Source organism: Dendrobates tinctorius, unplaced genomic scaffold (genome assembly GCF_039654945.1).
Source record: "Dendrobates tinctorius isolate UK_male_01 unplaced genomic scaffold, ASM3965494v1 ptg000372l, whole genome shotgun sequence".
Lineage (NCBI taxonomy): Eukaryota > Metazoa > Chordata > Amphibia > Anura > Dendrobatidae > Dendrobates > Dendrobates tinctorius.
The window spans coordinates 760,221-785,410 of record NW_027362038.1 but is presented as its reverse complement, the minus strand read 5'-3'; the positions used below and the strand labels follow the sequence as shown (position 1 = coordinate 785,410).

Here is a 25,190-nt window from a genome sequence, read left to right as displayed (position 1 = left end):
ACAATGGATGCACTTGGGTATTCAACCCTCCACACTCTTCACACATGGGTGGATCCTGGGAACGCATGATTGGAGTTGCACGAAGGATCCTTGACTCCATGTTGCTGGACCATAAACTTCCTCTTACTCATGAAGTTCTGGTCACTTTCCTCGCAGAAGTGTCAGCCATAATAAATGCTAGACCTTTGGTCCCAGTATCATCTGACCCTGATGCTCCAATGATTCTTACCCCAGCTACACTTCTTACACAGAAGATTGGAGCTGCTACAGTTCCTCTCGGGAATTTCGATAACAAGGACATTTACAAACGTCAGTGGAAGCACGTACAACACATAGCCAACGTGTTTTGGCACCATTGGAAGACCGAATACTTGCACCTGCTTCAAAACCATCACAAATGGCAGACACCCAGTCCCAATCTCCAAGAAGGAGACCTTGTTCTCTTAAAAGACTAAGAGGCTCATCGTAACGACTGGCCAATGGGTCTTATCACCAAGGTCATGCCCAGCGAGGACGGAAAGACTCGTAAGACAGAAGTTAAGGTGACAAAAGGGGGCTCTACCCGAACATTCCTCCGTCCGGTCACCGATCTCGTGCTGCTACTGCCAAAGGAGGACGTCACATGAACTGAACATTGCTCCTGGACGTTGCTCACGGCGGGGAGCATTCCTCCTCATTCCCCAGTTTTTAATTGAACATTGACATTTTACATTGGATTGCTGGGTTGGTGGAAGAGTTGGCATGTTTCCAGCTTCCCCAATCCGAAGATGGGTTTATAGTCTTGGACTTATCTTCCGGTGTGATCTACGGGTCAACAACAACGAGTTGGACTTTAAAAATGTTTGATGTGTATTATTGCATACATGTTTTTTTTTCTTTTCTCTTGTTTTTCAGGTTCGAACGACTTCGAAGAATTACGGACATCGTGAAATCCAAGGATTTCAGACGGGGAGTGTCATGTCCCACGACTTGGGAAATCATTTAATATTTGCATTGTTTGTGTTGCATCTCTGTTGCTAGGCAGAAGTTTGCCTTTCCCTGTATTTTGTTCCAACTCTCTCCCTGTAGTCCTGTGATGTATGTTTGTTCCCTCCTTTATTCTCCATTTTGTGATCGTCCCTCCATCTGTATGCATCCTGTTACATGTCCTCTGAAGAATATTCCTCTTTACCTGCTGCTTTCATCATAATACAAGAATTTCAGTTAAAGCATCCCTCTTTTCCTGGAGTCTTCTTACATGAGATCGTGGCTGAGTTAAGCTGTCTGATTAATCGGTATGAACGTGAGTACAGGTCGATACGGAAGGGGCCCAGAAAGAGAGGTCTATCCAGGTACCATACATTCTACATATCCATGAGTCAGAATAACATCAGATGATGATGACTGGACCTGAGATGCTTCAATTTAGATTTAGGGAAATATAATTATACATATTTTTTATGAATATTGTTCACGGCTTACCATATAATTAATTCACATCATTGAGTACATATAACAATAATCTGATATTATTATTATTGATATTAAATTATTTTGTCAAAGAAGAAGAAACTAAGAAAGATCTTATATTTTGAGGGTTCCAATTAATGTCTTTGACCCTCAAAAGGGGGAATTGTTAAATATTAATCGGTTGTTAATTTCTTACACTCAATTCTTTACTGAAGAGTGCCTTCAGCTGACACTGCATGTGTTTTTTTGCAAGTTTAGCTCATGGTAGATGTCAACTCCATTTATAGAGACCACGTGCTTTAGAAGACGTATATTTAAGGTGGGGGCTTACTCTAGGGGGTCGCTCGCTCCTTCACCACCATGAGACACAGACTTGAGGAATGATCCTTGCACGACACTACGGACAGCTGGTATGTAACTGAATCACCATGTGACTTCGCTTAACAGAGACAGACGCCATTTACCATGCAGAGTTCCAGGAAAAGAAGGGTACAAGCTTTGCTATGAACAAATGGACAATCTCTTTATAATCATGCACCTATTTTTTACAGTTTTTCTGTAATAATCTTTTCTTTAATGGAAGAATCCAAATAAACCACTTCATTTTTTTATAAGAAATTGTCATATCGCATCTGGTAATAAGTCCTGAATAATATACAAGAATAAGCATTTTTTAACAATTATATTTTCTTGTCGTAACTATATACTATAACATTAGAAGCTGTGTATTTTTGTAATTATTTGTAAGTATGCATGATTGATTACCACTTCTGTCTCTGTAAAAACAATCCCCTTTAACCCCTTTCTGACATTGGGCATTCATGTACTTCCCCCTTTGATGTGGGCTATGGCGGTGAGCTCACATCTTTTCCGGCACGTCAGCTGTTTTGAACAGCTGCGATTTGCCCCTAACAGCCTCTGACAGCGGCACATAATGCACACTTCCAGCAAGCATGCTGGAAATCCCACCCATCGGTGACCCCGTCACATGATCATGGGTCACCGATGGGTTAGCATGACAACCAGAGGTCTCCAGCAGGCCTCTATGCTTGTCACTGCCGGAATGCTATGAGCGCTACCCACTAGCCAAAACCACATGGATCAGGGATTGTCCCACCAAACTCCCACTCTCCTTTTTATGGGCAAAACGCTACTCAGACAACACAGGGTGAGGGTAAAACAGTGTGGCAATGCTTTAGTGTACCACAAAACAGGCAGATATCACATAGAACAGTCCCAGCAAAATACCCAAGATGGGGCACATTACAGAGTCTCACCCTTCCACTGACCTGCTGGGATAATAGCTACTGTGACTTCAGATCTTCCAGGGTCACTACCCCAGCTGTGGCACAGACACAGAGAGGAGGTAACAAGTGTAGGAAGATGACAGTCCACACATGGCCAGTTGTTCCGAGGATCACAACCTGGCTTCATATTCCAGGGTCAAATACTCCACCTGTGGCACGCACACAGAGATGAGGTAACAACAAGTGTAAGAAGATGACAGTCCATTGATTCTATACAAGGTACAAGGCCAGTTGATCTGAGGATCACAACCTGGCTTCAAACGTATCCATGGTTCAGTGATGGTCAATGGAGTAGATCTGTATTCTTCTAAATGAGGCTGAAAACCCCTAGGTTGTTTCCTATAGAATGATAGATCCGTGTCCCTTGTGACGATGTTGTGGCTGCTGTCCTGTCTCTTGTCCTTTGGATGAATAGATGTCTTGGCAGAATCTCTCTGGCTGTTTCTCTCTGTCTCTTTATACAGAGGAATGTAACCTATTTTTAGACTTAACAAGTGTCCCTCATTCAGTATTTACATAAAGGGTAAGAATGGAGATGAGATTATTATAGCAATACTTGATTATTTAAACTATTTGTATGCCTTCACCCAACCCAAGATCAACCCAAGATCATGAAAAATGGACGAGACGAATATCGGAAAATGGCGCAATTCTTTTATACTTTACCTAATAAAGATGAGTTATTTTTACTGATACAGTGGGTATGGAAAGTATTCAGACCCCTTTAAATTTTTCACTCTTTGCTTCATTGCAGCCATTTGGTAAATTCAAATTCATACTATATATTCTTGTTATCTATTTTCCTGCTTTGGAGCAGTGCATTTATGGGTAATAGTGTGCTGTGCTTGTTTTTAATTATTTTTATTTTTCTTATTATTTTTTAGATTGTGCACATATACATTCTGTCTGGATTGAAGGCGCTTCATGAACACATGGAGTCCTCCCACCTTCAGTTTCAACATTGGGATCGGAATTTGCCATATTATATACTGTCTCTATATTATGGATTTGATGCCACTTATATATATATGGATGCTTTTGCCATCTATTGCTATAGAATACTATCTTGGATAACATGTCATATGTGTACTTATAAAGTTATATAACTAATAGATGATATATGGTAGATAATGCGATAGGCTGATTTATAGATTCTTACAATAAGTGGATCTAGGAAATATTATGACATAGCTTTTTGACTTTTTATGGTAAATGAATACATTATCTTTAGCAGGTCCCTTACTTGAGATTTGTATCTTCACATATTTTCAATATTGGTGGTGATGCAATAATGTGGGAGGATCTGATGATGCCGCGGCCCTGTACGCGTGTGCGCCCTGCCCCGACACGCCTGATGGTCTGCAGCATCTCTATATGGGGGCGGTTGCCGAGTGACCCACCTGGTTCTGCCTACCGCATGATTCTAATGCCACCGGGCATTCCAGGTTGCTAGGACTACAGATGTGTCATTTCCAGCTGCGGTGTCATCACATCCGGTAGATGGCAATTTAAACCAGTGTCTCTTATTCACTGTCACGCCCCCTGACGAAGGATTCAGTCTCCAAAACGTGCATCAGGGTGACGCGCTGACTGGGTCCGCCATAATGGGAGACGCCACTTTCTAAATGGGCAAAAGGAGAGATGAGACCGGGAAGGATATTAGATTCATATTCATGTGATACAATAGCAGCTATCCTAATTTCAGGTGGTTGCACGACTCATTTGATGGCCCTAATACCTTTGGCCCATTTCCTAAGAGGTATTGCTATTTTTTCAGACTTTGTATTCTTTATCTCTGATGTAACCTTTTAAATATAACTTGGGGGTGGTGATGATATAACAAATATGGTTGAGATACATTGATGGTGGTGGTTCATTGGTCAGCGCGTCCTCTTGTTGCACTGTGGCACTTTTTGCTTATTTTTGCACATGCTCTCCACGACCTTCCTTTTTCTGTCCAATTATCCAAAATAAAGTATATGTTTTTCTAAGATTTGGGTGTTTTGATCATTTATGTGGTTTTGCCACACCCCCGTGATTTTGCATATGTATGACTGATCCATTTATATGTCCATGATTTTCAGCTAGCATGACCTGTTTATTTAAAATATAAATTTGTTACATTTATAGGATGCAGCTTTCTACCATTTGTATTGTTCTATTCCTGACACTGGAGGGGCTTATAAACTTATGAAGTATATAGTTTGAGGTCTGGGATTTGACAATATGTGGCTAGTTTTCTGACTGTTTCGGATAACATGATAAATGATTTTAGCTTTTGTCTAGTCTCACTTGAACATAGGTCAATACTAAATAGTCTCCTGATGAGTTGCCTTTGGTGAGGACAATGAAATGAGAGGCTTGGAGTGTGAATACGTCACCTCACCCTATATACTGAACTGTGGGGTACATGTTTTTTCTATTAGTCACCTACTAACTAACCTTCAGGGGGTGAATTATGGGTATAGTTTTACATTTGGAGTTAATAAGGTTTAGTTTTATTCTTTTGTCAGCAAAGATGAGGAATCTCAAGAGACAACCCATTTAAGAAGATTCAATTTTGGTTAAAACTATTCCAACATTTTGAACATAAAAAAGGCTTCTCCCCTATGTGACGTCTCTGATGTTTATTAACAGTTGATTTCCATGTAAAATATTTCCCACATTAAGAAAAATGAAAATGGCTCCTTCTTTATGTGACTGCTCTGATAGCGGTCAAGAAGATCCTTCTGGTTAAAATATTTCCCACAGTCTTAACAGGAAAAAGGCTTCTCCCCTGTGTGAGTTCTCTGGTGGGTAACAACATTTGATTTCTGTGCAAAACATTTCCCACATTCTAAACATGAAAAAGGCTTCTCCCCTGTGTGGATTCTCTGGTGCTTAACACAATCTGATTTACTGTTAAAACATTTCCCACATTCTGAACAGGAAAAAGGCTTCTCCCCTGTGTGGATTCTCTGGTGCTTAACACAATCTGATTTACTGTTAAAACATTTCCCACATTCTGAACAGGAAAAAGGCTTCTCCCCTGTGTGAGTTCTTTGGTGGGTAACAAAATATGATTTATGTGCAAAACATTTCCCACATTCTGAACATGAAAAAGGCTTCTCCCCTGTGTGAGTTCTCTTATGGGTAACAAAATGTGATTTCTGTGCAAAACATTTCCCACATTCTGAACATGAAAAAGGCTTCTCCCCTGTGTGAGTTCTTTGGTGGGTAACAAAATATGATTTATGTGCAAAACATTTCCCACATTCTGAACAGGAAAAAGGCTTCTCCCCTGTGTGTGTTCTCTGATGGGCAACAAAATTTGATTTCTGTGCAAAACATTTCCCACATTCTGAACATGAATATGAATTCTTTGCTTTAGGAGCAGTTTTTTTTTTATTGCTTCTTTTGTGACTTTGATTTTCCTTAGTAGTCAGTAGTGAATCAGAAGATGGGACCTGTTTCATAGGATCAGATGACAGATCTTTGCTGTGAATGGATGATGATATATCTGGAGTAATGGCATTCACTTCAGTTGTATCTTGTAGGATCTCAAGAACATCAGATTTAAAAATTGAAGATGTCAGCTGTCCCTCTGATCTCCTGGTACAGTCATCTGCTAAGATAAAAAAACAATTCTTTTTTAATAAAATATCCTTGAGTTTTATATTTTTGAACATTTCTACTTAAACTGTCCATAAAAATGGCAAGCTATGTAAAAGCTTAAATTATTTACCAAGACAATGACACTTCACAGTCTAATAGAAAACCTTGTTATGTAGGTGAAAAAAATACCAATTCTCATCTCACAAAAAACAAGTCCCCACTCAGGTCCATCATCTGTCAATGGAAAAACAGAGGTTCCCACACTATTAGTGGCTCAAAGGCTGTTGAAAAGCAACAGGTTTTCTATAAACCAATCCAGCAAAATCCGCTCTCACTTCGGAGTCTTGCAGTGTGCGCAAACAACATTTAGGATCTCTGTATTTAGCAATATTATAGTGAGAAGAATCCACTTAATTTGCGGTGTGTGTCTCCTGGAGCACAATCTGGGCACTATGTGCTGGGTAATAAAATGGCAAATGTGTAATTTTCCCTCTCCAACATCCACTGCGTATTAATTTCCAGAAAGTGGCTGTGGAGTCAAAATATTCACTCCTCCTAAGGATTATAACCCTCAGTGAATTAATTTATAAAATGGAATCACTTTATGGGGATTTCGACTGTTCTGGTTTTCTGTCATTTAGTTATATTAGGGCTTCTGCATATGGTGTGTCCAATCTCATCTGGGATCTGTTCCTGCTGTCCAGCTGGAGTAATCTGCTCCCTACTTCAGCCAATTGGAAAGTACCACACCCTACTAAAGCGCAAAGCACATGGCCGGAATCTGCCAGATACAGCGCTGTTCTCCTCTGGTTCAGTCCTCTGTGCTCAGCTTGCGGCTTGTGTATTTGTTTCCTGCTGTGACCGTGGCCCGTTTACTGACTACTCTTGTGTCTTCTGATTCTGTATTCTGTCCTTCTGGTTCTGACCCAGCTACCTGACTATTCTTCTTGCCATCGAACACCACAGAATAGCAGGTAACACCATGGTCCAAGCCTAGGGGTCCCAGTGTAATGTCAAATCCATGTGAGGGTGTTATAGGGTGATGAGCAAGGCAATCCTTGGGATATGGAAAGCAGAGAAGATAGAGCCAAGCATGTTCCTGGTGGACATCTTTTGAGCTGCCAGGTGACCATGAACAGTGCTCCCAATACATTGTGTCTGCAAACTATTCCAGCAAGATCTGCATTCAAATAGCTAAATGGCGCTCCTTCCCTTCTGAACACTGCCATGTGCCCAGACAGTAGTGTACAACCGTATGTAGGGTATAGTGCGAAGCTGGAAAATAATTTGTAAGATCCATTTATTTTCTATTATCCTTTGTGAAAAATTCCAAACTTACCACCACATAAAGTGACACACGTCAGATATTAATAATGGGGCCTGATTAGGAACTACTGAAATGATCAAACTCCACAGTCTCCATCAGTAATAAATGAGAAACTAGTGGTGAAACCTCTCTGGGGTAATTAGAGTATGGGTCTCAGAGACTTCACAATCTAAACTATCGTAAGCTCCAATATTTTCTGTCAGATGAGTTTCAAGAAGAAATATTAGGCATTTAAAGAGAACTGTGTATAAGGCCGGGTTCACACCTCCTGATATTTCCGGTACCGGAGACGTCCATGTGTGTAATATTTGTGGCAAAATGTGACAACCGTATACCGCCCGTGTGCAGTATCAGTACCACATGGGCGGCCGGCAGGGAAGAAGCGGTACAGTAAGCACTGTTCCCCGCCGGCGGGTGCTGAAGACACTCTCATTATTCTCCTCTGCTCTGCCAACGGGGAGAATGAGGAGAGTTCTATTAAAGTCAGAATGATGATAGTAGGTGCGGGCTTTTGGGATTATTACTCCCATCAACCTACACCTGCTGCTGCTAAGTACAGTGACAGCAGGAGCGGATGATGGGAGTATTCCTCACCCACCGCCTGCACTAAAACTAAATAAATGAATGAAAATACCGGTGTTGGATCCCCTGTATTTTCTATAACCTGTCTGGCAAAACTCACAACTGGGGGCTGCAACCCTCAGCTGTCAGCTTCAGAAAGGCTGGTTATCCAGAATAGAGGGGTCGTCACACTGTTTTTTTAATTATTTAAATAAATTATTTTAAAAAAACGGCATGGAGTACCCCCCATTTTTGACAACCAGCCTTGCTGAAGCTGACAACTGGGGGGCTGGTATTCTTAGGCTTGTAAGGGGCCATGGATATTGACCCCCCAGCCTAAAAATAGCAGCCTGCAGCTGCCCAGAAAAGGCACATCTATTAGATGCGTCAATTTTGGTGCTTTGCACTTAGGTGTTAGATGAGTATAACTGTGTTTGCTATTTTTGAAAAAGGAAAACTGTTTTGTTTTATTTCTAATAAAAGACCTTATTCTGGCTGTGTCTTTATTTACCATGTAACTATGGGGTTCTTAATGGATAAACACTTTTCCATTACTAAGGCTAGTTTCACATTTGCGATTCTGGGCGCAGCGACGGCCTGCGCACGGCCACCGCTAAGCCCCGCCCCCTGCCGCGCCTCCTCCGGTAGCTCCACCTACCGGCGCACGACGCTGCATGCTTCCTGCGTCCCCTATCTTTATCACTGGGGATGCAGGTCATGCGCAGTCTGTTTGGCGGCGCAAGCGTCCTTCTGACGGTGCGCCGACCAGTGCCGAACGCAACCTGTTGCATTTTGGTTGCGCTCGGCGCACCATCAAAAGGACGCATGCGCCGTCAAACGCAGACTGCTCATGACTTGTGTCCCCAGTGATAAAGATAGGGGACGCAGGACGCATGCAGCGTCTTGCGCAGGTAGGCGGAGCTACCAGAGGAGGCGCGGCAGGGGGCGCTGCGCCCAGAATCGCAAATGTGAAACTAGCCTAAGCCATGGGCTTGATGTCACCTGACAATACAAGGGTGACATCAACACCACAAACCCACAAACATACAAATACGAACCCCATTTCCCACAGCTACAGGGCAAGTGGGAAGAGCTAGGAAAAGCATCAGAATTGGCACATCTAATAGACATGCTTTTTCTGGGAAGCTGCGGGCTGGTTATTGTTGAATCTGTATTTGTAGTTTTCAGTTAATGAGATTCTCGTGCTTCGGGGTGGGGTTGTGGGAGTGGCTGTGGGTTTGGCTGTGGGTTGGGCTGTGGGTGGGGCCTTATGTGGTGCTCTGCGTACATATTCATCTGTATTGGTTTATGACACTGATCTGCTGTGAATGCATTTTCTGGTTAACCTCTGGCTTCTGGTGAGGGTGATGGAGCTGGCTGTACTGACAGAGTAGTGAGTTCTCTATCTGGACTCCCTCTGTTGGTGAAAGGAGGTAATGAAGCTGATCTAAATGGCAGAGACCTGCCACCTGAGGAGGAGGACTGCGATTGGACATTAGGAGTCTTTGATTGGATTTAACCCCTTCACTACCAAGGGTGGTTTGCACGTTAACTACCGGGCCAATTTTTACAATTCTGACCACTGTACCTTTATGAGGTCATAACTCTGGAACGCTTTCATGGATCCTGGTGATTCTGACATTGTTTTCTCGTGACACATTGTACTTCATGTTAGTGGTAAAATTGCATTCAAATAACTTGCGTTTATTTGTGAAAAAAACGGAAATTTGGCGAAAATTTTGAAAATTTCGCAATTTTCCAACTTTGAATTTTTATGCCCTTAAATCACAGCGATACGGCACACAAAAAACTTAATACATAACATTTCCCACATGTTTACTTTACATCAGCACAATTTTGCAACCAAAATTTTTTTTTGCTAGGAAGTTATAAGGGTTAAAAATTGACCAGCGATTTCTCATTTTTGCAACACCATTTTATTTTTAGGGACCACTTCACATTTGAAGCCACTTTGAGGGGTCTATATGATAGAAAATACCCAAAAGTGACACCATTCTAAAAACTGCACCCCTCAAGGTGCTTAAAACCACATTCAAGAAGTTTATTAACCCTTTAGGTGCGTCACAGGAATTTTTTGAATATTAAAAAAAAAATGAACATTTAACTTTTTTTCACAAAAAAAATACTTCAGGTTCAATTTTCTTTATTTTACCAAGGGTAACAGGAGAAATTGGACTGCAAAAGTTATTGTGCAATTTGTCCTGACTACGCTGATACCTGATATGTGGGGGGGAACCACTGTTTCGGCGCATGGCAGAGCTCAGAATGGAAGGAGCGCCGTTTGACTTTTTCAATGCAAAATTGGCTGGAATTCAGATCGGACGCCATGTCACGTTTGGCGAGCCCCTGATGTACCTAAACAGTGGAAACCCCCCCAAGTGACCCCATTTTGGAAACTAGACCCCCCAAGGAACTTATCTAGATATGTGGTGAGAACTTTGAACCCACAAGGGCTTCACAGAAGTTTATAACGTACAGCGGTACAATTAAAAAATCATATTTTTTCCACAAAAATGATCTTTTCACCCACAATTTTTATTTTTCCAAGGGTAACAGGACCCTAAAAGTTATTGTGCAATTTGTCCTGAGTACGCTGATACCCCATATGTGGGTGTAAATGACTATTTGGGCGCATAGCAGAGCTCGGAAGGGAAGCAGCGCCATTTGACGTTTTTGGCTAGAATTGAGATCGGACACCATGTCGCGATTGGAAAACCCCTGATGTACCAAAACAGTGGAAACCCCCCACAAATGACACCATTTTGGAATCTAGACCCCCCCAAGGAACTTATCTAGATGTGTGGTGAGAACTTTGAACCCCCAAGGGCTTCACAGAAGTTTATAACGTACAGCAGTACAATTAAAAAATCATATTTTTTCCACAAAAATGATCTTTTCACCCTCAATTCTTATTTTTCCAAAAGTAACAGGACCCTAAAAGATATTGTGCAATTTATCCTGAGTACGCTGATACCCCACATGTGGGTGTAAACCACTATTTGGGCGTATGGCAGAGCTCGGAAGGGAAGCAGCGCCATTTGACGTTTTTGGCTGGAATTGAGATCGGACACCATGTCGCATTAGGAAAGCCCCTGATGTACCAAAACAGTAGAAACCCCCCACAAATGACACCATTTTGGAAACTAGACCCCTCAAGGAACTTATCTAGATGTGTGGTGAGCACTTTGAACCCCCCAGTGCTTCACTGAAGTTTATAACGTCCGGGCGTGAAAATAAAAAAAATCGTATTTTTTCCACAAACATGATCTTTTAGTCCCCATTTTTTTATTTTCCCAAGGGTAACAGGAGAAATTGGACCCCAAAAGTTGTTGTCCAATTTGTGCTGAGTACGCTGATACCTCATATGTGGGAGAAAACTACTGTATGGGCACACGTCAGGGCTCGGAAGGGAAGTAGTGACGTTTTGGAATGCAGACTTTGATGGAATGATCTGCGGGTGTCATGTTGCGTTTGGAGAGCCCCTGATGTACCTAAACAGTGGAAACCCCCCACAAGTGACCCCATTTTGGAAACTAGACCCCCTAATGAACTTATCTAGATGTGTGGTGAGCACTTTGAACCCCCCAGTGCTTCACAGAAGTTTATAACGACCGGGCGTGAAAATAAAAAAATCGTATTTTTTCCACAAACATGATCTTTTAGTCCCCATTTTTTTATTTTCCCAAGGGTAACAGGAGAAATTGGACCCCAAAAGTTGTTGTCCAATTTGTCCTGAGTACGCTGATACCTCATATGTGGGAGAAAACTACTGTATGGGCACACGTCGGGGCTCGGAAGGGAAGTAGTGACGTTTTGGAATGCAGACTTTGATGGAATGGTCTGCGGGTGTCATGTTGCGTTTGGAGAGCCCCTGATGTACCTAAACAGTGGAAACCCCCCACAAGTGACCCCATTTTGGAAACTAGACCCCCTAATGAACTTATCTAGATGTGTGGTGAGCACTTTGAACCCCCCAGTGCTTCACAGAAGTTTATAACGACCGGGCGTGAAAATAAAAATATCGTATTTTTTCAACAAACATCATCTTTTAGTCCCCATTTTTTTTTATTTTCCCAAGGGTAACAGGAGAAATTGGACCCCAAAAGTTGTTGTCCAATTTGTCCTGAGTACGCTGATATCTCATATGTGGGAGAAAACTACTGTATGGGCACACGTCGGGGCTCGGAAGGGAAGTAGTGACGTTTTGGAATGCAGACTTTGATGGATTGGTATGCGGGTGTCATGTGCATTTGGAGAGCCCCTGATGTACCTAAACTATTGAAACTCCCCACAAGTGACCCCATTTTGGAAACTAGACCCCCCACGGAGCTTATCTAGATGTGTGGAGAGCACTTTGAACCCCCAAGTGCTTCACAGAAGTTTATAACGCCTGGGCGTGAAAATAAAAAAAACATTTTTTTCCGCAAAATTATATTTTTGCCCCCAATTTTTTATTTTCCTAAGGGTAACAGGAGAAATTGGACCCCAAACGTTGTTGTCCAATTTGTCCTGAGTACGCTGATATCTCATATGTGGGAGAAAACTACTGTATGGGCACACGTCGGGGCTCGGAAGGGAAGTAGTGACGTTTTGGAATGCAGACTTTGATGGATTGGTATGCGGGTGTCATGTGCATTTGGAGAGCCCCTGATGTACCTAAACTATTGAAACTCCCCACAAGTGACCCCATTTTGGAAACTAGACCCCCCACGGAGCTTATCTAGATGTGTGGAGAGCACTTTGAACCCCCAAGTGCTTCACAGAAGTTTATAACGCCTGGGCGTGAAAATAAAAAAAACATTTTTTTCCGCAAAATTATATTTTTGCCCCCAATTTTTTATTTTCCTAAGGGTAACAGGAGAAATTGGACCCCAAAAGTTGTTTTGTAATTTGTCCTGAGTAGGCTGATACCCTACATGTGGGGGTAAAACACTGTTTGGGCACATGGCAGAGCTTGGAAGGGAAGGAGCACCATTTGACTTTTTCAACGCAGAATTGGCTGGAATTGAGATCAGACGCCATGTTGCCTTTGGAGAGCACCTGATGTGCCCAAACAGTGGAAACCCCCAATTATAACTCCAACCCTAACCTCAACACACCCCTAACCCTAATCTGAGCCCTAGCCCTAACCCTAACCCTAACCCTAGCCCTAACCCTAGCCCTAACCCTAACCCTAGCCTTAACCCTAGCCCTAACCCTAGCCCTAACCCTAGCCCTAACCCTAGCCCTAACCCTACCCTAACCCTAGCGGGAAAATGGAAATAAATACATTTTCTTTTAGTTTTATTATTTTTCCCTAACTAAGGGGGTGATATCGGGGGGTTTGATTTACTATTTATGGCGGTTTTTATGTTTGGCGGCTGTCGCACGCTAAAAGACACTTTTTATTGTAAAAATAGTTTTTGCATCACCACATATTGTGAGCTATAATTTTTCCGTATTTTGACCCACCGAGTCATGTGAGGTCTTATTTTTTGCGGGACGAGTTGTCGTTTTTATTGGTACCATTTTCGGGCACGTGACATTTTTTGATCGCTTTTTATTCCGATTTTTGGGATGCAGAATGAACAAAAACCAGCTTTTCATGAATTTCTTTTGGGGGGTGCGTTTACACCGTTCCGCGTGCGGTAAAATTGATAACGCGTTTTTATTCTTCGGGTCAGTACGGTTACAGCGATACCTCATTTAGGTCTTTTTTTATGTTTTGTCGGTTTTTTGCAATGAAAACAATTTTATATAAAAAATAATTATTTTTGTATCGCTTTATTCTGCGAGCTATAACTTTTTTATTTTTTTGCGGATGATGCTGTATGGTGGCTCGTTTTTTGCGGGACAAGATGACGTTTTCAGCGGTACCATGGATATTTATATGCGTCTTTTTGATCGCGCGTTATTACACTTTTTGTTCGGTGGTATGATAATAAATCATTATTTTTTGCTTCGTTTTTTATTTTTATTTTTTAAGGGGTTCGCTAAAGGGGTTAACTAATGGGACAGTTTTATAGGGCAGGTCATTACGGACGCGGCGATACCAAATATGTGTACTTTTATTGTTTTGTTTTTTTTTTATTTTCAAAAAATGGATTTATTGGGGAATATTTTTTTTTTTTTTAACTAATTTATTTAGCGATTTTTTTTAAATTATTTTTAACACTTTTTTTTTTTTTTTTTTTACTTTATTACCTTGTCCCAGGTGGGACATCACTGTCCTGTGACAGATCGCTGATCTGTCACATCACAGATCACTGTGACAGATCAGCGATCTGTCACAGGCACTGCTGCAGACTTCCTCATGCCTGCGCTTTGCAGGCACTGAGGAAGCCAGCTTCCTCAGGCCCCCGAAGGCCCCCGTCGCCATCTTGGATTCGGGGGCCTGGAGGAAGGGAGTCCCCCGCAGCAGCGCTGCACATTGCGCTGCCGTGGGGGGCTCAGGGAAGCAAGGAGGGAGCCCCCTCCCTGCCGATGCTTCCCTTTAACCCCCGGTACACCGCGATCGCGTTTGATCGCGGTGTGCAAGGGGTTAACGTGTCGGGGGCGGTCCGTGACCGCCCCTGACACATTGTGCCGGGTGTCAGCTATGATAATTAGCTGACACTCGGCCGCGATCAGCGGCGCTCACCACGTGGGCGCCGCTGATCGCGATGACGTAATATTCCGTCCATGGTAATTAGGTCCATGGTCACATGGACGGAATATTACGTCAATTGTAGGTAAGGGGTTAAGGCAGCCGACTCCCTATTTTCTTGCTGGTGATTTCTCCTGCCTGTGGCTTCTGGTTTCCAGTTCGGTTCCTGCCTTCTCAAAGCTAAGTTTGCTCTGCTATTGTTCATTTGAGTTTTGGTCTGGTTACTTAGTTTTTTGTGTTCAACCAGCCCCGGCTGGGGCTGTGCTGAATTCCCATTTTTGTCTCTGATTATTTCAGTTTGTTTTTGTCCCTGATCAGTTGATCTCTTTTGCTCTGTCTTCAGAAACGTTTTGCACACACATTTGCTGTGGGTGGTGTACAACCGAAGTTTCTTTTGGCAATTACTCTGATCTGCTCCTTATCCACATTTTCCGCTAAGGTTTTTGTGGATTCAGGAGCGGCTCTGAACCTGATGGACTTGGATTTTGCTAAACGTTGTGGTTTTCCTATGACACCTCTGCGGACGCCTATTCCTTTGAGGGGTATTGATGCTACTCCTTTGGTGAAGAATAAACCTCAGTTTTGGACCCAGGTGATAATGCGGGTCGCCCCAGACCACCAAGAAAATTGCAGATTTTTGGTCTTGCATAATTTGCATGATACCATTGTTCTGGGTTTTCCCTGGTTGCAAATTCATAATCCAGTTTTGGATTGGAAATCTGTATCTGTGGTGATTTGGGGTTGTCGGTGTGCTCTTGGCGACACTCCTGTTTTCTCCACCTCTCCCCAGTCGCATGATGTTCCCGACTATTTGGCTGATTTTTAGGATGTATTTAATGAGAGTAAGTCTGCGTCTTTGCCTCCTCATTGGAGTTATGACTGTGCAATTGAGTTGAGGCCTGGGTGTAAATTTCCCAAGGGTCGACTTTTCAATTTATCTGTACCCGAACACGAGGCTATGCGATCTTATATTAAGGAGTCATTGGAAAAGGGTCATATTAGACCATCCTCTTCACCCTTAGGTGCAGGGGGTTTTTTTGTGGCCAAGAAAGATCGTTCATTAAGGCCTTGTATTGACTATCGTTCCCTCAACAAAATTACGGTTAAATATCAGTATCCGTTACCCCTGATTTCTGATTTATTCTCCAGAGTTAAAGGTGCTTGCTGGTTTACTAAGCTTGATCTCAGGGGGGCGTATAATCTTATTCGCATCAAGCATGGGGATGAGTGGAAGACGGCGTTTAATACTCCGGAGGGACATTTTGAGTACCTGGTGATGCCTTTTGGGCTCACTAATGCCCCTTCTGTCTTCCAATCCTTTATGAATGATATTTTCCGGGACTTTGTGGATAAGTTTTTGATCATCTATTTGGATGATATTTTGATCTTTTCTAGTGATTGGGATTCTCATGTGGAACATGTTCGGACTGTGTTCCGGATTTTGAGGGAGAATTCCCTGTATGTTAAGGGATGGAAGTGCCTTTTTGGTGTACAGAGGATTTCATTTTTGGGATTTATTTTGTCTCCGTCAACTACTGAAATGGACCCGGCCAAGGTGCAGGCCATTTATGATTGGGTTCAGCCCACTTCTTTGAAGGCTCTCCAGAAGTTTTTGGGTTTTGCAAATTTTTATCGTAAATTTATAGCTAATTTTTCTGGTATTGCCAAACCACTGACTGATTTAACTAAGAAGGGTGTTGATGTGCTGAATTGGTCTTCAGAGGCTGTTTCGGCTTTTCAGGAGCTGAAGCGGAGGTTCACTTCTGCTCTGGTTTTATGGCAACCTGATGTCTCACTTCCTTTTGAGGTAGACGCTTCAGAGATTGGTGCAGGAGCTGTTTTGTCCCAAAAAGATCCGGTGATGTCTAAAATGAATCCCTGTGCCTTCTTTTCCCGAAAGTTCTCCCCATCTGAACGCAAATATGATGTGGGGAATCGGGAATTGTTAGCCATGAAATGCGCATTTGAGGAGTGGAGACATTGGTTGGAGGGAGCTAGACATCAAGTTGTGGTCCTCACTGACCACAAGAATTTGATTTACCTTGAGTCGGCCAAACGCTTGAATCCTAGACAGGCTAGGTGGGCCTTGTTTTTTTACTCGTTTTAATTTTGTGGTCTCCTTTCTTCCAAGAAAGTTAAGGCAGACGCCCTTTCTAGGAGTTTCTTTGCTGATTCTCCTATTGTGACCAAGCCTACTACCATCCTAGGTGAGGGGGTAGTTCTTTCTGCCATCTCGCCCGATTTGAGATGTGCTCTGGAAGAATTTCAGGAGGACAAACCTGAGCGTTGTCCTATGGGAAAGTGTATGTTCCTGACCAGTGGAGGAAGAGAGTGATGTCTGAAGTTCATTGCTCCGCATTGGCTGGTCATCCAGGTATTTTTGGTACCAGAGATTTAGTGAGTCTGTCTTTTTGGTGGCCTGCCTTATCTCGTGATGTCAGGAATTTTGTGCAGTCCTGTGGGACTTGTTCCCAGTCTAAACCCTGTTCTCGCTCTAGTGGGTTGTTGATGCCCTTGCCATGGATTTCAATGGATTTTATTTCTGATCTTCCTGTCTCTCAGAGAATTACTGTTATCTGGGTGATTTGTGATAAATTCTCTAAGATGGTCCATCTTGTACCACTCCCAAAGATGCCATCTTCCTCAGAGTTGGTACCCTTGTTTTTACAACAGGTGGTTCAGTTGCATGGAATTCCTGAGAACATTGTATCGGACAGAGGAGTTCAGTTTGTTTCCAGATTCTGGAAAGCTTTTTGCTCCAAGCTGGGAATTCAGTTGTCCTTCTCATCTGAGTTTCACCCTCAGACTAATGGGCAGACAGAGAGAACAAACTAGACTTTGGAGTCCTATTTAAGATGTTTTATATCTGCTGATCAGGATGATTGGGTCTCATTTTTGCCCTTGGCCGAATTCGCTTTAAATAATAGAGCTAGTTCTGCCACCTTGATGTCGCCCTTTTTCTGTAACTTTGGGTTTCATCCTCGATTTTCTTCAGGGCAAGTGGAATCTTCAGCCTACCCAGGTGTTGACACTGTTGTAGAGAGAATGCAGCAGATTTGGGACCAAGTGGTGGATAAGTTGTCTCTCTCCCAGGAAAAGGCCCAGTGGTTTTCCAACCGGCATAGGACCATTGGTCCCCGGTTTAAAGTGCGTGATATGGTTTGGTTATCATCAAAGAATATCTCTATGAAGGTGGCTTCTCCAAAGTTCAAGCCAAGATTTATTGGACCTTGCAAGATTTTGGAGATTCTTAATCCGGTTTCTTTTCGATTGGCTCTTCCTGTTACGTTTAAGATCCATAACGTGTTTCATAAGTCGCTGTTGAAGAGGTTTGTTGAGCCAGTAGTTCCTATGGCGGCACCTCCTGACCCTGTATTGGTTAAAGGTAATGTGGAATATGAGGTAGAGAAAATACTGGATTCTCGTCTGGCTAGACGGAGACTCCAGTATTTGGTCAAGTGGAAGGGTTATGGCCAGGAGGACAATTCTTGGGTCTCTGCCTCTGATATTCATACCAATAGATTGGGCCCATCCTGATCTGACCTGGTGGCGTGGATGAGGATGGATGTGGATGAGGGTTTGGCGACCCCTTCTCAAGGGGGGCTACTGTTGTGAATGCATTTTCTGGTTCACCTCTGGCTTCTGGTGAGGGTGATGGAGCTGGCTGTGCTGACAGAGGAGTAGTGAGTTCTCTATCTGGACTCCCTCTGTTGGTGAAAGGAGGTAATGAAGCTGATCTAAATGGCAGAGACCTGCCACCTGAGGAGGAGGACTGCGATTGGACATCAGGAGTCTTTGATTGGATTTAAGACAGCCGACTCCCTATTTTCTTGCTGGTGATTTCTCCTGCCTGTGGCTTCTGGTTTCCAGTTCGGTTCCTGCCTTCTCAAAGCTAAGTTTGCTCTGCTATTGTTCATATGAGTTTTGGTCTGGTTACTTAGTTTTTTGTGTTCAGCCAGCCCCGGCTGGGGCAGTGCTGAATTCCCATTTTTGTCTCTGATTATTTCAGTTTGTTTTTGTCCCTGATCAGTTGATCTCTTTTGCTCTGTCTTCAGAATATACCTGAGTGCTGATATAGGGATTTTTCCTATCAGACGTGCTGGACATCTTTTTGGCAGGGTTTTTTCGGATTGCAGACAGCAGCTTTCCTTTGCTATCCTTTCTAGTTAGTGTGGGCCCCACCATTTGCTCATCCTATCTTTCTATCTGTGTTTGTGTTTTCATCTTGTTTCACCGGCAATACATGTTGGGCGCTGTCTATTCCTTTGGGGTCTGCTCTGGGGCAGGTTAGATTTTCCCTTTTCTTTCTTTAGGCTTATTTAGTTCTCCGGCCGTGACAAGGCGTCTAGGACCACCGTAGGCATGCTCCACGGCTACTGCTAGTTGTTGTGGATAAGATCAGGGGTCTGCAATCCGCTAGTTACCAACCTCTCCGGTTTTCTGGGCTTAGCATGCTTTTTGTTTTTCCTCCTCGGTGACTCATTCATAACACTGATCCTTCAGTGACCTGCCCCCTATTTTACATAAAAAATTACATCCAGAAAAATGTCACCGGTGATGGCGGCACCTGCGCAGTACCATCTATAAGTAAGAGGTAGAGGCTATTGGACAGGCGCCGCCAGTGTCATGTGAAAAATTTTTTTTCTAAGCCTCACAATAGCCACAATATTATAGGCATTATCAACAATAATATCAACACTATTATATGCATTATGTAAAAATGGGGGGCAGGTCAGTGAGGGATCAGTGACCTGTCATAAGCCAATACAGATGCATATGTAATTAGAGCACCACATAAAGCCCCGCCCACAGCCACGCCCCAGAGCACGAGAATCTCATTAACTGAAAACTACAAATACAGATTAAACAACAACCACAAGACGGATTTCACCACCAGGTATCAATGCAATCAGTATAACAGCGCCGACCTGACAGTGTCTGTAGGTTACTGAGCACAATCCTGCTGACGGGTTCCCTTTAAATTTAGATCTTAGACATTTGGAAGAGGCAATGGAGAGATTTTTTTCAAGACTATCAGGGAGTTACAGACTCACATTAGGCAGGAAGGCCGATCCCACCACAATCAAACTATCATACAGAATGAGCAGGTTAAAAAAAGACATAGAACAAAAAAAATGTTATATCCCCAACAACAATGTATGTACTAGGGGAGAACACTAAACTGGAGTTGCCCTCATTTATGGTGGACCATTGGAGCTACTATGAATCCTGACCAGAAGAGGAGAGAATGTATTAGCGCCACCATTTCAGGAGAGATTGTGCAGTAATCTGAATTCCTTAGGATGGAAAACATAATGGAATTCATGACGTTTAGTAAATCTATGAAACCAGGGCTGGAGCCAACACATCTCCTGCAGGCGGGAATAAATGTATATTACAGCCCTCAGCCACGCACAGCTTAGAGATATATCATGGCACAGGTGGAATGTTTGTCCTGTTGATTATCACAATCCTCCTTGAAGTTAGTTGGTTTTAAAAGAAATTGAAATTTCAGGCTAAAGGGAAACTCTGTTATTGTACAGAAAATTGACACTTACCGTATTTTTTGAACGATAAGACGCACCTAGGTTTTAGTGGAGGAAATTAGGAAAAACAAATTGAAGCAAAAAATGTGGTCAATTCTGTACTTAATATCCCCTATCCTGGTATATATGGTCCTCACATCCCCATTCTGATACACATGGCCACCTCATCCCCATCCTGGCATGCATGGCCTCATCCCTATCCTGGTATGCATGGCCCCTCATCTCATCCTAGTATGCATGTATCCCTCATCCCTATCCTGGTATGCATGACCCCATCATCCCTATCCTGGTATGCAGGGTCCCCATCTCGTCCTGGTATGCATGGTACCATCATCCCTATCCTGGTATGCATGGTCCCATCCCTATCCTGGTATGCATGGCCCGTCATCTCATCCTAGTATGCATGTATCCCTCATCCCTATCCTGGTATGCATGACCCCATCATCCCTATCCTGGTATGCAGGGCCTCATTTTGTCCTAGTATGCATGGCCCCATCTCGTCCTGGTATGCAAGGCCCCATCTCGTCTTGGTATGCATGGCCCCATCTCGCCCTGGTATGCATGGTCCCATCTCATCCTGGTGTGCATGGCCCCATCTCATCCTGGTATGCAGGGCCCCATCTCGTCCTGGTATGCATGGTACCATCATCCATATCCTGGTATGCAGGGTCCCCTATCTCCTCCTAGTATGCATGGTACTATCATCCCTATCCTGGTATGCATGTCCCCATCCTTATCCTGGTATGCATGGCCCTGTAGGAGGAAGGACCGGAACAATAAAGGCAACAGTGTGGGAATGCCACTAGTGTGGCAGGGGAACAGAGAACCTGACCGGGACAGACCTGTGACCTCTGCTGCAAAGGGCGAGTCTGATATAAAAAGGGGGGTGCGCTGGAACCTGGGGCTTCTGGCGGAAAGACAGGAGGTGCAGCAGAGGAAGGTTTGCTCCCTCCCTGCGGATAACACTACTGACGACAAACTGCGCTTGTGTGCGCACCCCCCAACATCCAGCAACAGCACCAGTGACCACTTACTGCTGCCGGATGCCGACCCTACGCGACTGCAGGCAGGAAGCGCTGACCATACTGTGCAACGCTTAACAGCAGACAGTGTAGAGTGCATGACTCCCGTCGGAGACTTTCACTTTACATCTGCGGCTGCGGCCTTGATACTAGAACCCTCCACCTCATCTGGACATACAGCAGCCCACCAAAAGGTCCCGGACTCTTCTTCGCCGCTAAGAGACAGCGCCTCCGGTACATCGAGGACCGCTTCCTCAACGTGACGCGCCGTCTGCGGCGCCATCGTGGAATCTTTCAACCACCTCCCTTCGGACAACAGAGTCTGATAAGTTGAACACTACCGTTTTTTCCTCTCCCGCCGTTAGCAATTCTTTTTTTGTTGTTACCACTGTTGACAGCTGAAGTCAAGCTGTCACTGCATAATACTGAACTTCCACATATTTGCCCGCGCAATACTTCTGTGCATCTTGTATATATTAACTCCCTGCATGGAGAAAGCGTTGTTATCTTTTTCTCTGGGTATATAAAAACACCCATTAGCACTTGCTCTGTTTTCTGCTCGTCACTGCATCCAACGCACCTGCTGGTAGCCTACAGCCCCATCCCGTCCTGGTATGCAGGGCCCCATACTTATAAGTGGCCCCCACCCTCATTCCTATCCTGGTATGCATGGCCCTATCAGAAAACATTAAAAAAACAAACCATTACACTTACCTACCCGGCGCTCCCTTGCAGCCTCCTGCTCCGGTGCCAGCAACTGCTTTAAGCTTGTAAGCAGCGCTGAGAACAGTGAGAATTCATGAATATTCATTTCTCTTACGTAGTTGCACACGTGACCGCCAGTAGCAGCAGGAAGCCGGTGGCTGACACTGCGTGCTACTGAAGAGCAATGAATACTCACTGTCCTTTGTGTCCACAGTCCTGGCAGCTGTGCTCTGCTTGTGAGCAGTACATGACGTCCCTGCCATGCGCTGCTTACAAGCATATAGCAGTTCCTGGCACCAGAGCAGGACGCTGCGAGGGAGCGCGGGGTAAGTAAGTGTAATGATTTGTTTTTTAATGTTTTCTGATGGGGCCATGCATACAAGGATTTGGATGGGAGCCAATTATAAGGATGGGGCCATGCATACCAGGACCGAGGTGGGGGGTGTAATCAGATCAAGATACTATTATTAAAGAGAAATGAATATTCATTGCCCTTCAAGCCCATGGGAGTGGAATGCAGTGAATATTCATTTCTCTTTAGCAGCGGGAACAGGAGTTAGCCGCAGCCACCGGCTCCAGCCTCCTGTGACCCGATGCTCCGCCGATGCCGTTCCCCCACCTACCCATCATAGCCAGAGTCGGTACATCCGGACTATAAGATGTACCCCGCATTTTCCTCAAGCATCTTATAGTCCGAAAATTATGCTACTTTTAACACAAATTGAAAAGTCAGGATAAAGAGAAACTCTGCTGTTATTGTACAGAAATTCACACTCGGCCTCACTGCACATTTACTGTTGTCGATCATAAAAGGGAAGTTTGGCCAGAAAGACTGGACCTGGTCTTGTAGGGACCATGAGACATTCAGCAGCACAGAAGGGAGAGAAGATTCATCCGATAAGATCTCAGGGATCTAGGAAGCCAACAGCATCATTACCCTCCGCTTTCTCTTACAGGCCCATCATAATATTTTTCTTCAAGTGATTTTCTAACCTGTCAGCACATTCTACATACGCTGTCATTAGGCTTTATAGTTACAGATCTGGGCAGGTAACGGTCAGCGTCTCCTAATCCCAGGGGTTAGGTGGATCCTCCAGGTTGTAAGTTCTATAGAAAAGGGCTTTCAATGCCCAAAGTCATTTGAACAATTTTGGGTGGAGGAGAATGTTGAGGTCTAGAGGCAAAATGGTGATCATGGTAATACGGCCGGACTACACCACCGATAAAGCAGCCACAGCCGGTGACTGAGAGGAATCTGTGACTTCTCTGCATTCAGTGGTTACTACTCACCCGGGTAGTCATAGGTGGGAATCTCCTCTTTACACCGCTCATCACCCCTCACATATGTCTCTGTAGTATTAATATGGGTCAGATCTTCACCCTGAAACAAATATTGTAAAAGTCACCCATCTATGATCAGCTCTAATCCTGCCATCTCCACCGTTCTCATTACACAAGTATAAAACATAATACTGGTGGATAAAACAAGACTGAGCACAAGACCTTCACAGCCGTCTACACATCATAGGGGAGATCTCCTGACACCTTCTCTCCATCTACCTGATGATCCTGAGGAACACTGGGATCTTCTTGTTTACAGTCCTGTGGAAGAAGAGGACGGGGACATCTCTCTGGTGTTGTCCTCTTACTGGATAGATCTGGAGGAAACACATACAGGGACTGAATTCATTCTCTACATACGGATAATTATAGGCCATGTGTATTTAGTCCTGTCTATTACCTGGTGATGTGAGGGGCTGGGGAACCTCCATTATGACGTTCTTGTACAGATCTCTGTGTCCTTCTAAATACTCCCACTCCTCCATGGAGAAATAGACAGCGACATCCTGACACCTTATAGGAACCTGACACATACAATGATACCGTCATCCCCCCGATCCCATCATAGTGCTACTGTATAATGTCCCAGCATTCCCAGCAGTGTCACCTCTCCAGTCAGCAGCCCAATCATCTTGTAGGTGAGGTCTAGGATCTTCTGGTCATTGATGTCCTCATGGATCAGGGGGTGAGGTGGAGGCCCCGTGATTGGGCTCAGGGGTCCTCCCCATCCCTCAGACACAGGGTCCTGACAGCGATCACTAGAGGTCTTCTTCATCACTGTGTAATCCTGGTTATGGAGAGACACATTAATAAATCTCACTACAGACATTTCCAGAGTCCTCACCTCTCCAGTTCTGTCCATCTGTTATTCCCATAGATAAGAATGATGTAATGTGACGTCATCAGAATCTCTCAACTCTCCAGTGAGACGGAAGAGGATCTCTAGGGTGAGGTGTAACATCCTCTCCGCCATCTTGTCTCTGTCCATATCCATCCTTGATGGGGAAATCAGGAAAATTCTCTTTTGTAGAAGATCTTCACTGAGAGGATCCGATATTGTAGAGACCTGAATGAGAAGAAGATGATCCGATGTAACATCATAAGAATCCTGTGTAATAATACAACGACAGCTGCAATCTGCAGAGTCGGGAGATATGACTCTGACAAATATATATATACAGTGGGGAAAAAAAGTATTTAGTCAGTCAGCAATAGTGCAAGTTCCACCACTTAAAAAGATGAGAGGCGTCTGTAATTTACATCATAGGTAGACCTCAACTATGGGAGACAAACTGAGAAAAAAAAATCCAGAAAATCACATTGTCTGTTTTTTTTTCATTTTATTTGCATATTATGGTGGAAAATAAGTATTTGGTCAGAAACAAGCAATCAAGATTTCTGGCTCTCACAGACCTGTAACTTCTTCTTTAAGAGTCTCCTCTTTCCTCCACTCATTACCTGTAGTAATGGCACCTGTTTAAACTTGTTATCAGTATAAAAAGACACCTGTGCACACCCTCAAACAGTCTGACTCCAAACTCCACTATGGTGAAGACCAAAGAGCTGTCAAAGGACACCAGAAACAAAATTGTAGCCCTGCACCAGGCTGGGAAGACTGAATCTGCAATAGCCAACCAGCTTGGAGTGAAGAAATCAACTGTGGGAGCAATAATTAGAAAATGGAAGACATAC

At 43.8% G+C, this 25,190-nt stretch overlaps 1 protein-coding gene across 1 annotated transcript; it reads right to left on the bottom strand.

Annotated features, from left to right (window-relative positions):
• Nucleotides 1–5,368: 5,368 nt before the first annotated feature.
• LOC141075792 (uncharacterized) lies at nucleotides 5,369–23,607 on the bottom strand. Its single transcript, XM_073562937.1, has 3 exons — nucleotides 23,599–23,607; nucleotides 23,448–23,538; nucleotides 5,369–6,363 (listed from the first exon to the last, which is right to left on the bottom strand). The coding sequence occupies exons 1-3, from the start codon at nucleotides 23,605–23,607 to the stop codon at nucleotides 5,510–5,512; spliced, it is 954 nt and encodes a 317-aa protein (XP_073419038.1). The 3' UTR covers nucleotides 5,369–5,509.
• Between the last annotated feature and the right edge of the window lie 1,583 nt (nucleotides 23,608–25,190).

Bases quoted from the DNA above. Each gene is read 5' to 3' on its own strand.
- LOC141075792 (XM_073562937.1), bottom strand. The intron at 6,364-23,447 runs GTGAGTAGTAAC...TTTTTATCTTAG, and splicing joins TCCCACCTATGACTACCCGG to CAGATGACTGTACCAGGAGA.